The sequence below is a fragment of the Schistocerca cancellata genome, chromosome 9 (assembly GCF_023864275.1).
Source record: "Schistocerca cancellata isolate TAMUIC-IGC-003103 chromosome 9, iqSchCanc2.1, whole genome shotgun sequence".
In the NCBI taxonomy this organism is placed as follows: Eukaryota; Metazoa; Arthropoda; class Insecta; order Orthoptera; family Acrididae; genus Schistocerca; species Schistocerca cancellata.
The window spans coordinates 132,219,220-132,231,493 of NC_064634.1; the positions used below are offsets into that span (position 1 = coordinate 132,219,220).

General features: G+C 42.8%; 1 protein-coding gene across 5 annotated transcripts in view; it reads left to right on the forward strand.

Moving 5' to 3' along the window:
• Nucleotides 1-12,274, forward strand: part of LOC126101145 (tyrosine--tRNA ligase, cytoplasmic) — a 113,508-nt gene that overhangs the window by 493 nt on the left and 100,741 nt on the right. For 3 of the 5 annotated variants that reach the window (XM_049911834.1, XM_049911836.1, XM_049911833.1), the window contains exon 2: nucleotides 1-270. The exons of the other annotated variants lie outside the window; for them this stretch is intronic. In XM_049911834.1, the coding sequence (XP_049767791.1) occupies nucleotides 31-270 (240 nt within the window). In that variant the 5' untranslated portion in view covers nucleotides 1-30. The remainder of the gene's footprint in view (nucleotides 271-12,274) is intronic. 5 annotated transcript variants of the gene reach the window in all.

The following is a 12,274-nucleotide window of genomic DNA, read 5'->3' on the forward strand; positions in this document are numbered from 1 at the left end:
TGTTGGTGACGGGCATGGTAGATTTTGGTGATGGATGATGCTTTAAGATTGCTTGACTCGCATCTGTCTCTGTACAGCTATATATGCGGCTATTCACCGACTCAGGCTGATCTTCAAATTTTCGAACGTGTATCCTCACTCCCACATAATTTAGAACATGTAACTCGTTGGTACAATCACATTAAAAGCTACACTTCAGCGGAAAGGAAACTTTTTCCAAGTAAAGACTGGTGTGACGTAAGCTTGCCTTACATTGGACATCTTCAACAGGTTAGAAATAACAGATGTCAAACAATGGTGCTTATACCATTGACGCCCATATAACAGTTTCCTGTTGGTCGTTGTTGTAGCAACCTGTGCTTGGTAGTATAACTATTTTAGAAAATATTTTATCAGTTACAGTTATGACCTGTCTCAGGTATGTTTATCATGCATAAATGTGACATACAAAGTGGTGATCTAGTATATTAACTTTATTATGGTGTGTGTGTGTGTGTGTGTGTGTGTGTTTTAGCCAGAAAAACTAAAGCAGCAAAGTAAATTTAGAAATTTAGCTAATGGACAAGTCTCAGAGTATTTTGATTCATATTGTATGCTTACACATAAACCATATAAAATCGAAGGGGATCCACCATGTAACTTTCATTAAATCTGAGATTTCTTTTAACCTCAGCATGTAATTTCTGAAAAACTGATGTTCTCATATATCAGAAATTGTTCATTTACATATTTAATCAATTGACTAATTAAGGTTTTTGGCAGTCCCAGAAATTGTTATGTATGTTCTTCTCTTCCCTGTCATCCATAAGGCAAAATTTAATGCACAGTTTATTTCTGTCTTGTTCTGAGAGGAGCCCTACATTTAATTACTGTATACCACAACTTAAGACACATTTCACCATGGTTACAGATGCACCTGGCTGCAGACAAGAGAGTTTCATTTTATGTTGGACACAAGTTTACAAATCATTTGTTTGGTGAGACACAAATTCAAGATGTTTCCATCACTTGTGTCATTGTCTGAAAGGAACCAATGAAGGTTCTGAGTCATAAATGATAAGTATTGTTTTTGTAAGGTGTGTGTCCCCTAACACCATCGCCACGAGATTGGCATGCTGACACATAGTAAGGACACTGATGACTGTGCTGTTGAGTGCCCCACATTCATCATCACTGTCGTCGTCGCCACCACCACCGTCATCATCATCCTTTGAAAGGGGAAAACTAAGCAGCTAACTGTCTCTTGAGTGTTCTGTTGCTCTCAGAAACCATCTCTCACTTCTTGATGATTGTTCCCAAGTTACACAAAGTGTACAGAATGGCTTTCCTTACTTCTGATTAGGAGAAGACCATTGTGGTGCTTACTGTTAACAGGTGTAAGTAGCCTTGCCTGCCCAGAAAAGGCATTTTGTTGACCCTGACCCAAATCCTTCAGCCAAAAATGCTTGAGACATTTGATTCTTGTACAGGGGTATCCTGCTGTCACCAAGTAACATCAAGTTCTGGTAAGCAATTAGTAGCAAGCTGTTGTAGAATGTCTGCTGCAGCTTGCTGCTTCAGCCGTTGTTTTGTTTGTGTGTTTGGTTCTTAAACTTGAAAACGTTTATCTTTTTCACATTTTATTTATATATTTCTCATCCAACAGTTTATCCTCAGACTTCAAAGGCATTGTCACCTTGGTGAAGCCATTTGTATTAGTTTATAATCATATATATTACTTGACATCTTGGGTTGTTGGGTGTTCTGCCAGATATCAGCGTCGTACTTGCACGATATTTCGGTCACGTAGCTCGTGACCTTCATCAGGTGTGACCTGAGACTGCTCCTCGAGTGGACCTGGTCCAGTATTTATGCCTATGGCCTTCCCCCTCCACCAACAGCTGCAGGCGCTTCTCATGTGGTCCGCGCCCACCACATTTCGAAAGCTTCTATTCTCTTCTTGTCCAAACTATTTATCGTCCATGTTTCACTTCCATACACGGCTACACTCAATACAAATACTTTCATTAAAGACTTCCTGAAACTTAAATCTATACTCAATGTTAACAGATTTCTCTTCTTCAGAAACGCTTTCCTTGCCATTGACAGTCTACATTTTATATCCTCTCTACTTTGACCTTCATCAGTTATTTTGCTCCCCAAATAGCAAAACTCATTTACTACTTTAAGTGTCTCATTTCCTAATCTAATTCCCGCAGCATCATCCGACTTAATTCGACTACATTCTATTGTCCTCATTTTGCTTTTGTTGATGTTCATCTTATACCCTCCTTTCAAGACACTGTCCATTCCATTCAACTGCTCTTCCAACTCCTGTGCTCTTTCTGAGAGAATTAAGTCATCAGCAAACCTCAAAGTTTTTCCAGAATGAGATTTTCACTCTGCAGCGGAGTGTGCGCTGATATGAAACTTCCTGGCAGATTAAAACTGTGTGCCCGACCGAGACTCGAACTCGGGACCTTTGCCTTTCGCTGGCAAGTGCTCTACCAACTGAGCTACCGAAGCACGACTCACGCCCGGTACTCACAGCTTTACTTCTGCCAGTACCTCGCCTCCTACCTACCAAACTTTACAGAAGCTCTCCTGCGAACCTTGCAGAACTAGCACTCCTGAAAGAAAGGATATTGCGGAGACATGGCTTAGCCACAGCCTAGGGGATGTTTCCAGAATGAGATTTTCACTCTGCAGCGAAGTGTGCACTGATATGAAACTTCCTGGCAGATTAAAACTGTGTGCCCGACCGAGACTCGAACTCGGGACCTTTGCCTTTCGCGGGCAAGTGCTCTACCTAGTTCTGCAAGGTTCGCAGGAGAGCTTCTGTATAGTTTGGTAGGTAGGAGGCGAGGTACTGGCAGAAGTAAAGCTGTGAGTACCGGGCGTGAGTCGTGCTTCGGTAGCTCAGTTGGTACAGCACTTGCCCGCGAAAGGCAAAGGTCCCGAGTTCGAGTCTCGGTCGGGCACACAGTTTTAATCTGCCAGGAAGTTTCTTTCTCAAAGTTTTTATTTATTCTCCTTGAACTCTACATTTTTATTTGTTTTCCGTTAGTGCTTGCTCACTGTACAGATTGAATAACATCAAGGATAGAATCCAATCCTGCCTCACTCCTTTCTCAACCACTGCTTCCCTTTCATGTTGTTCAACTCTTAAAACTGCCATGACATTTGTGCACAAGATGTAAGTAACCTTTCCATCCCTGTAGTTTTATCTCTGCTAACTTCAGAAATTTAAAGATTGTATTTCAGGTAACATTGTCAAAAGCTTTCTCCAAATCTGTAGTGTTATAAATACAGTTTGCATTTCCCTAACTTATCTTCTGAGACGAGTCTGAGAATCAGCATTGCCTTGCGTGTTCCAAAATGAATGTAGAGCAGTGTAAGAAGTTACACCATTACTCTTGATGAGGGGACCTTCTGGGAGGTGCATCGAGTTATTAGCTCCCACTTCACCTGCTTATAGTGTGGGTAGGCACCTATCACACCCTAAAATTGTAGGTGCCAGTGCGGCCTCGTTTTTGAAATATTGGCTATTAAATTTTGGGCAGCTCTTTATATACAGAAAAGTTTCACTATTGTGGCAAGTTAGCGAGTAGCTGAGTAATGAGTGAGCGAGACTCTCATCCAGGTAACCCTGGTTAGAGACCCATCTATGCTACTTTTGTTTTCTTTTTGTTTTTTCAAATGCTTGTTTTAATTTATAATTAATCATGAAAATTTTGCAAGGAATTGATTAAAAATAATTACAAGCCTCTATAAATCAAAATTACAAATTGAATGTCACATTTTGTTTCAGTCTTTTGCGTTTTCTAAAAACAAAGATGATGTAACTTACCAAACGAAAGCGTTGGCATGTCGATAGACACACAAACAAGCACAAACACACACACAAAATTCAAACTTTCACAACCAGTGGTTGCGTCATCGGGAAAGAGGGAAGGAGAAGGGAAGAAGAAAGGATGTGGGTTTTAAGGGAGAGGGTAAGGAGTCATTCCAATCCCGGGAGCGGAAAGATTTATCTTAGGGGGGAAAAAAAGGACAGGTATACACTCGTGTGCGCGCGCGCGCGCACACACACACACACACACACACACACACACACACACACACACACACACAAGCAGAAATTAGAACTTTTTGAAGGAAAAAAAAGAGAGAGAGAGAGAGAGAGAGAGAGAGCACTGCACCAAATCTGCAAGGAAAAGATCACAGTAAATATGCCCACAGACTATAAAAAATTTACAAGACTTTTATAATAGTCATTAAACAAGCTAAAAGAATCCACAATAATGTATAAATAAAAATTGTGTTAATAAAGTTCAAGGGAACTACAGAAAGTAAGTTACTTATTATATCAGACCAAGTAACTGTCCTTGAATGCCACTCTGCGCTTCAAAGTGACACAAATACACCACACTATTTTCAAACATACTCACCAAGTACTTTTAAACAGCAATCAGAACATTCTACCAAGAGTTCAGTTTCTCGATGATAGCAATCCATTCCTTGGATGCAAAGCCATTTGAGAACCATTCTATGAACAGCCTTATCTGTGGTAAATCTTTTTCCCTCGCAGATGTTCTTTCAGCTTGCCATGAAGATAATCACCTACATTGTGCTGTCTTTGTCAAATTGTTTGCACCGTTTCACTATGGTTGGATATGACATGGCATTTGGTCTGTACACTGCCAGAAATTCCCGGTGAATCTGTGTGCAGTCTAGACTTGCCCATGAGACTCACACTGTCCTGTGTATGTAAACTTTGGTGTATGTTTCCTGTTGCCACGTATTAAGATAGCACACTGAGATATACCTGTTACTTGTACTGCAGCAGAACTGTGTCCACAGAAAACTGTTTTATGACAGTGTGCCTCTCTTGTGCACAATGTTCTTAGCGTGAGATGCCATGTGTAACTTACTTTCAGAGTCCCTATATAAAAACTGTGGGGACATCATAAAAAATAAAATGACCAAAAATAAATAAAGGCGTGAGAATATTGTCTTGTTTGTTGTGACTCGCCAATCTTTCAAAGTGCCGCCGCGCAGTTACGCGCATCCTCTACATGCGGCGCTGTCTGCCAGCCATGCAGCAGCAGCGCCACCTAAGCGGCCAGCCAGCCAGTGGCCGCTAGACTCGGACTCAGTTATGATTTGACTGTTAAATTGTACTCACGTCTTACTCTGTTTACTTGATCTGTGACTTTTATGTATTGCGTCTTCCTTGAAATGTATCTGTTCGACTTGAAGTTATAACAATTGGCGACGAGGATGGGATTTTTGTTTTCCATCATTGACCCACATGTTTCCATGGCTGCTTTAGAGCAACTATTGCAAGGTCTCACAGAACAGCAAACGCTTCTCACGAATGCGATTCGTGATTTCGTTGCGGTATCAAATGCGGGGCGTCTCTCGTCGTTGTCTCTACCTCCTCTTCCTCCTTACGACGAGACGGCGGAAGACTGGTCTGATTACGAAAAACGTCTTTGACAGCACTTCTTGGCATTTCATGTTGCGGACGAACAAACATGTAAGTCTGTTCCTTTCATGGATTTCACCTCAAATGTAGCTGTTGTTGTCGTAATTGGCTCCTTTGAAAGATCCTGCGTCTTTGTCCTTTGCTGAAATGTGCTCACTTCTGTCCGTCTATTTTCAAAAGGAAACACATGTGGTAGCCTCTTGTGTTGCCTTTTATCGTTGTCAAAAACAACCGAATCAATCCTATCGCACTTTGGGTGCTGAACTTCATGGCCTCAGTAGAAAGTGTCAATTTGTTACTGAAGTTCACAAAGAATCCTATGCCGTTTCCATGGTACGGGATGCTATTATCCGATTGGCGCCCGACAAAGAAGGTAGGGAATGTGCCCTTCAGTTGGCAATCAGACTCTAGATGAAGTCCTATCCATCGCTCAGTCTTTTGAAATTTCTCGCGCCGCTGGAGCGCAATTAGAGGCATGGGGCAACGTTGGGGAAATACAACCTCTGTGCGATGTTGACGAAGCATGTGACGTGTCCCCGCCGGCCGACGTGGCCACAGTACACTCCCAAGCGCAGCCTCGGCCTAACCGTAAACAAACCTCTTAGAAACTGCAGCAAAACCCACATCAACTTCCTTCATGTACGCAGTGTTTTACGAAACATTCACAAGAAGATTGTCCACAACGTTGGGCCATGTGTCACAAATAAAAAAAAAAAAAAAAAAAAAAAAGGGGGGGGGGGGGGGTCATGTGTCATCCATTTGCAAATCCGACCGCATACATGATGTTCATGAACATGATGCTGATTCTGATTCTGTGTTGTCTGTCAATTGTACTTCTTCCCTTTCAGGGAAGTTGTTCCTCACTGTCCAAATACTTGGTCGAGATGTTCGCATGCAGGTGGATACTGGTTCTGCTGCCACTATCATCAGTTCTCAGACGTATCTTCAGTTGGGTTCTCCAATCCTGTCACCTGTCACTAGGCAATTACGGACTTACAATAAACAGAAGATTTCTCTCTTGGGACAATTTGATGCTGAGGTATCTTACAAATCTGTCGTTTGCACTGTTCCCATATTTGTGGTCGACCATAGTAACGCGGAGAATCTTTTTGGTTTTGATGCCTTTCGCGTTTTTGGGTTCTCCATAGATGACTCTGTCAGTATCGCCTCTGATGCTATTCCTTGTGCTCAATTGGACTCCTTGTCGACGACAAGGCCGTGCAAACGACTTTGAAGCTCATATCACACTCAAACCCACTGCTCGGCCTAAGTTTTTTCGGGCTCGGCCCATTCCTGTGGCTCTTCGTGATCAGGTCAAACGGGAGCTGGATCACCCCACTGCTTCAGGGGTCTTGCTTCCTGTCACTTCCAGTGACTGATCCTCTCCTGTCTTTGTCGTTGCTAAGCCAAATGGTGATATTCATCTCTGTGGTGATTTCAAAGCCACTGTAAATGCTCAATGCCTTATCGACACTTACCCTATGCCTCGACCTAAAGAATTGTTCACTAAACTTGCTGGAGGCCAGTATTTTTCTAAACTTGACCTGTCAGAAGCTTATCATCAACTTTCTCTCGACACTGCTTCCCGGCAGTTTCTGGTCCTTAACATGCCTTTCGGCCTCTATCAATAGCAACGATTGCCATTCGGGGTTGCCAGCGCCCCTGCTCTCTTTCAGCGATTCTTGGAACAATTATTGCTCACTGTCCCTGGGTGTATAAATTACCAGGACGACATTGTTGTCACTGGCTCCACCACTGACAAACATCTTCAAAATCTCCGCACACTTTTTCATGTCTTACAGACTGCTGGTCTTAAATGTAATCTTCAGAAATCAAAATTTTTTCAGGCATCTATAATGTACTTAGGGTTTCAACTCTCTCGGGATGGTATTTGTCCGATTCAGCAAACTGTCGCTTTGATCAATGCCCTTCCTCACCCTACATCTGTAAGGAACTGTAGACCTTCTTGGGGAAAATAGCATACTATCACAAGTTTTTTACCGTCTGCTGCTTCGGTGGCTCAGCCGTTGCATTACCTGCTGCATAAAAACGTGCCTTTTCACTGGTCCACGTCATGCGATGCGGCTTTCCAGAAATTGAAGACTGTGCTGAAACAGGCCCCGTGCCTGGCTACTTATTGACCTGGCCAACATCTTGTTCTTGCCACGGGCGCCTCTCAATACGGGGTCAGTACAGTCCTTGTGCACCGTTTTTCTGACAGTTCTGAACAACCCATTGCTTATGCCTCCAAAACGCTCGCGGACGCCCAACGAAAATATTCTCAAATTGAAAAAGACGCTTTGGCCATTATTTATGCTCTTCAGAAGTTTGGTGTTTTTCTCTATGGATCCAAATTTCATCTTGTTACAGATCGCAAACCACTTGTTTCATTTTTTAATTCATCAACGTCACTTCCCAACAAGGCTGCACACCGCCTCCAGCTTTGGGCTCTTTACTTATCTCGTTTCAATTATGAGATTCATTTCTGGCCGACAGCTCAACATGCGAGTGCTGATGCACTGTCTCACCTTCCCATGGGTCCTGATCTGGCATTCAATAGGCACGAACTTTTGTGTTTCCACCTGGATGTTGCCGAGCAGCGGGTTGTGGACAGGTTCCCCATCACCGGGGACCGGCTGGCGGCTGCTACAGGTTCTAACCCTACCCTCTCCCAGGTATTACGCTGTATTCAGAAGTGTTGGCCTGATCGTCCGTCCATTAAGACTTCTGATCTGTTGCGAAACTACTAAGCTTTGCATTACTGCCTCACGGCTAGGGATGGTGTTATCCTCTTTTCCACCGAAAATGCTTCACCACGTGTTGTGGTACCTGTGTCTTTGCATGCTTCGGTCTTGCGCCTCCTTCACCAAGGGCACTGGGGTGTCTCTCGCACACAATCTCTGGCACGCCGTCATGTGTACTGGCCCAGCATCGACTCTGAAATCGTACACATAGTCGCTGCCTGTGGCCCTTGTGCGTCATAGGCCGCCGCCCCGAAGCCATCTTTGACACCGTGGCCTTCGCCTGAGAAGCCCTGGGAGTGTATTCATGCTGACTTCGCGGGACCTTTTTAGGTACTTATTGGCTTCTCGTTATTGACGCCTACTCTAACTTTTCTTTCATTGTCCGTTGCACATTGCCTATCACCGTGGCAACCACCAATGCTCTAGCTTGCATTTTCTCTTTGGAAGGCCTTCCCTCTACTCTTGTTACTGATAATGGTCTGCAATTTGCCTCTTCCGATTTTGCGGATTTTTGTGCCCGTCACGGCATCGTGCATGTCACGGCCCCTCTGTTCCATCCACAAACGGTGAGGCTGAACGACTGGTCCGCACATTTAAGGCTCAGATGAGGAAACTCCTGACTTCTTCTGCTGCTGATGATGCGCTTCTCCAATTTCTGGCTTCTTACTGTTTCACCCCCATGGGCAACCACAGCCCGGCTGAGCTCTTACATGGCCGACAGCCCCACATGCTACTTCATCTTCTGCGGCCTTCCACCTCATGGTCGCGGGTGCCTTTGCTTGGCCGGTTCACTGCCAACAACCTTGTATGGGTGTGGGGATATGGCAGGCGGCCAAAATGGTGTCCTGTCCGCATCTTACAACACCGTGGCCGATGCCTGTATGAAATCCAGACGGACACGGATGTTGCAGTGCGTCATTTGGACCAGCTTCAGCCTCGTGTGCCGGCAACGCCTGTTCCGGATGCCGCTACGCCACCTTCGGCTCTACCTGACGCTCGGGATACTGGAATCTCACATTACTCGCAACGCAGTCCTCACACTATAATATCGGTGCCAGCACAAGAACTGACGCCACCAGGAGATGTGCCCGTGCAGGAACCAGATGACCATCATCTGTCGGAGCAACTCTACTCGCCTCCTTCTCCTACGGATGCAGCCACATCGCCCATGTCTCCTGTTATAACAACCGGACTTGCTGCAATGGGCAGATTGGTGCACGGGGCCCCAGCAGATTCGACCCCCACGTCTCCTGTCATCTCGACCTGTTATCATCGGGGACACTTCCGTCCGTACGGGAAGCCTCCTCCTCGAGACTTTACGGCCAGTCAAACAACACCTATGGACGTTAGCAATCTACAGGCCACCTCCATCAAGACCTGTGCAAAAACTTCAAAGGAGGAAAAGTGTTGTGACTCGCCGATCTTTCAAAGTGCCGTTGCACAGTTACGTGCGTCCTCTACATGCGGCACTATCTGGCAGCCATGCAGCAGCAGCGCAACCTAAGCGGCCAGCCAGTAAGTGGCCGCTAGACTCGGACTCAATTATGATTTGACTGTTAAAGTGTACACACGTCTTACTCTGTTTACTTGATCTGTGACTTTCATGTATTGCGTCTTCCTTGAAATATATTTGTTCAACTTGAAGTTATAACATTGTTCACAATATCGAACCAAATGAAACATCAAATATATTCAACAGTTTCATCGCTGGAATAGCTGAAAGTTTAATACAAAGGAATTTCAGTGGAAATCAGCAGCCAGTGGAAAATAAAGGAAAAACCTCTAAATTATTTTTCTTTGATAAATTATGTGAGATAATTGCGCACCAGGAGGTAAAATGTTTAGTACTGCCAATGACACACATAAAAGTGACATGTTAACTAGCTTCTTGGAAACTGAGTAAGCAAGTGAGTTTGAGGTAGGTTGAGAAGGGAAGACTGGTCACTCAAACCCATGGTGAAACAGACTCGTCCTTTAGTGAGGATGAGGGCATACAAAGATCTTACCAATTCAAAAGCAAATTAAAAATATATTTCATCAGCCATTCTTTTGACAAATTATTTGACTATCTAGATTTAGGAACCAAAAATTTCTGTTAACTGCACTGAAACCCCTTTTTACATTTTTGTGCGGCCCAGGCTTAAAAAAAAGAGAGAGAGAGAGAGAGAGAGAGAGAGAGAGAGAGAGAGAGAGAGAGAGAGAGAGAGAGGAAAAATTTGGGAAATTGTGGAATTGAGGAAAATGTTAACCCCCTGCGAAATATGGATAAAAACACGTGTAACTTGCATATATGATTAAATCGCAGTACTCTCCAATACTATGTATAAAATCTGTCTAAGTGAAGGAAATTAAATGTAAAATACAATGTTTATACAATAATTTATGCTAATGAATTTCATAAGTTCTTAAAAAAATCACAGATGTGTATGTCAATTGACATTACAAGCTTATTAGAAGTCAACTTGGTGAATTTCTGTACGCTGCAAAACATATATTTGAAATAAAGCTTAGGTGCTACAGTTTCACTTCAGTGCTGCCAATCTTTACAACCTACAGTGTGTGGTGTGCATGGTGCAAAGTATATACATCAGTAGTGTATGTAGTTGTTGCAACTGTATCATGTCAGATCTGAACACAAAAGTCTTTACAATGTGCTATTGCAAAACCCTTGTTCTAGGACATCTTTGCCATAGCACATCATCTGCACGAAAGGAATATTTTCAGCACGTCACAAAATGCCTTCACCCCTACCTACATTCCCGTCACTGAGGGCAGTAGGTGAGCTCAATGTACGTGTCTTAGTGTAGTGTGGTGTGGTGGTTGCACTGGCTGTTGGATGACTTAACAAGTCGCCAGCCAATAAGAGTTCATTAGCCAGAGTGACATTTCCTCAATTATGACTGAGCATATTCTTGAAGACTCAGTGTTTGAATTTAAAAGGTTGATAATTGATATTATTGCTGAATAAGTACATCATAAATACATGCAAAAAGGTGAGACGGTGTTATAAGTGGCACAAGGAAAGGTGGTGGCTGGGCCCCTTCATTGTATACTGGCTCGGTACTGAATACATCACATTAATTGTGTTGTCTTTCCGCTGCGACCTAGCAGTATTTGCATCATAATTGTGCAGTGAAGCTAAATGCTGCAAGTTGTGTTGGCAACACCGATCATGGATTACATCAACATTTCCTCTATCACATCTCCCCTCTCTACAGTGGCCTAAAATATCTAATATATTCTCTTAATTCTGTCAGCACCCATGGTGCAAACCATCTGCCTTTTGAGCCACTTATAATTTGTCTAGTAACATCAAATATCAATAGGAAGAAAGTGGGACGAATTCAAGCAAGACGCCGAGTAAGAACTTGGAATTGAGGTAAACCTTAATAGGAAGAAATGTAAAAATTGTGCAATTTTTAACATTGACCATATCAGTTTTTCACAGGGACTACAAATTTATGGTGTAGAATGGCGAAAAACATAAAATCGGAGAACGTAAAATCGAAGTACCACTGTAGATGGCAAGTAATAGTACATAAAATAAGGGACGGGCAACTATTCACTTATAGTGGACTGATGTGTAGAGTATCAGTCCACTACAGGTGAGTGATTGCCTTTCTTTTATTTTATCTACTGTTGTGCCCAGGAATTTCCAATATTGGCAAGTAGTAGTGTTTATAATAAAGCTTTATGACAATTAAAAATGTGCATTGATCGACTGTTCTGTCAGTTCGTATAGAATATTGTATACATAATAAATGAAAACACACATAGTAGTGGTGTAATATTCTACAATATTACAGTGTTTTGTGGTTTTCATTCATAAGTAAAAATGTACTATAAAGAGGACTTGGTATTTAAGGATATGAAAAATATTTTCTTTGAAAAATAACACAATAATCAATAAATAATTACAGATAAACAGCAGCTATATAACAAAACTCTGAAGATGGCAACTTTTTTCCAATTACCAGCCTTCTTACTAATTTATGCTATTAAATTTGTATGGTATAAACATGAATATAATTAAGCAGTGTAGTGATAGCTAATTGACAAT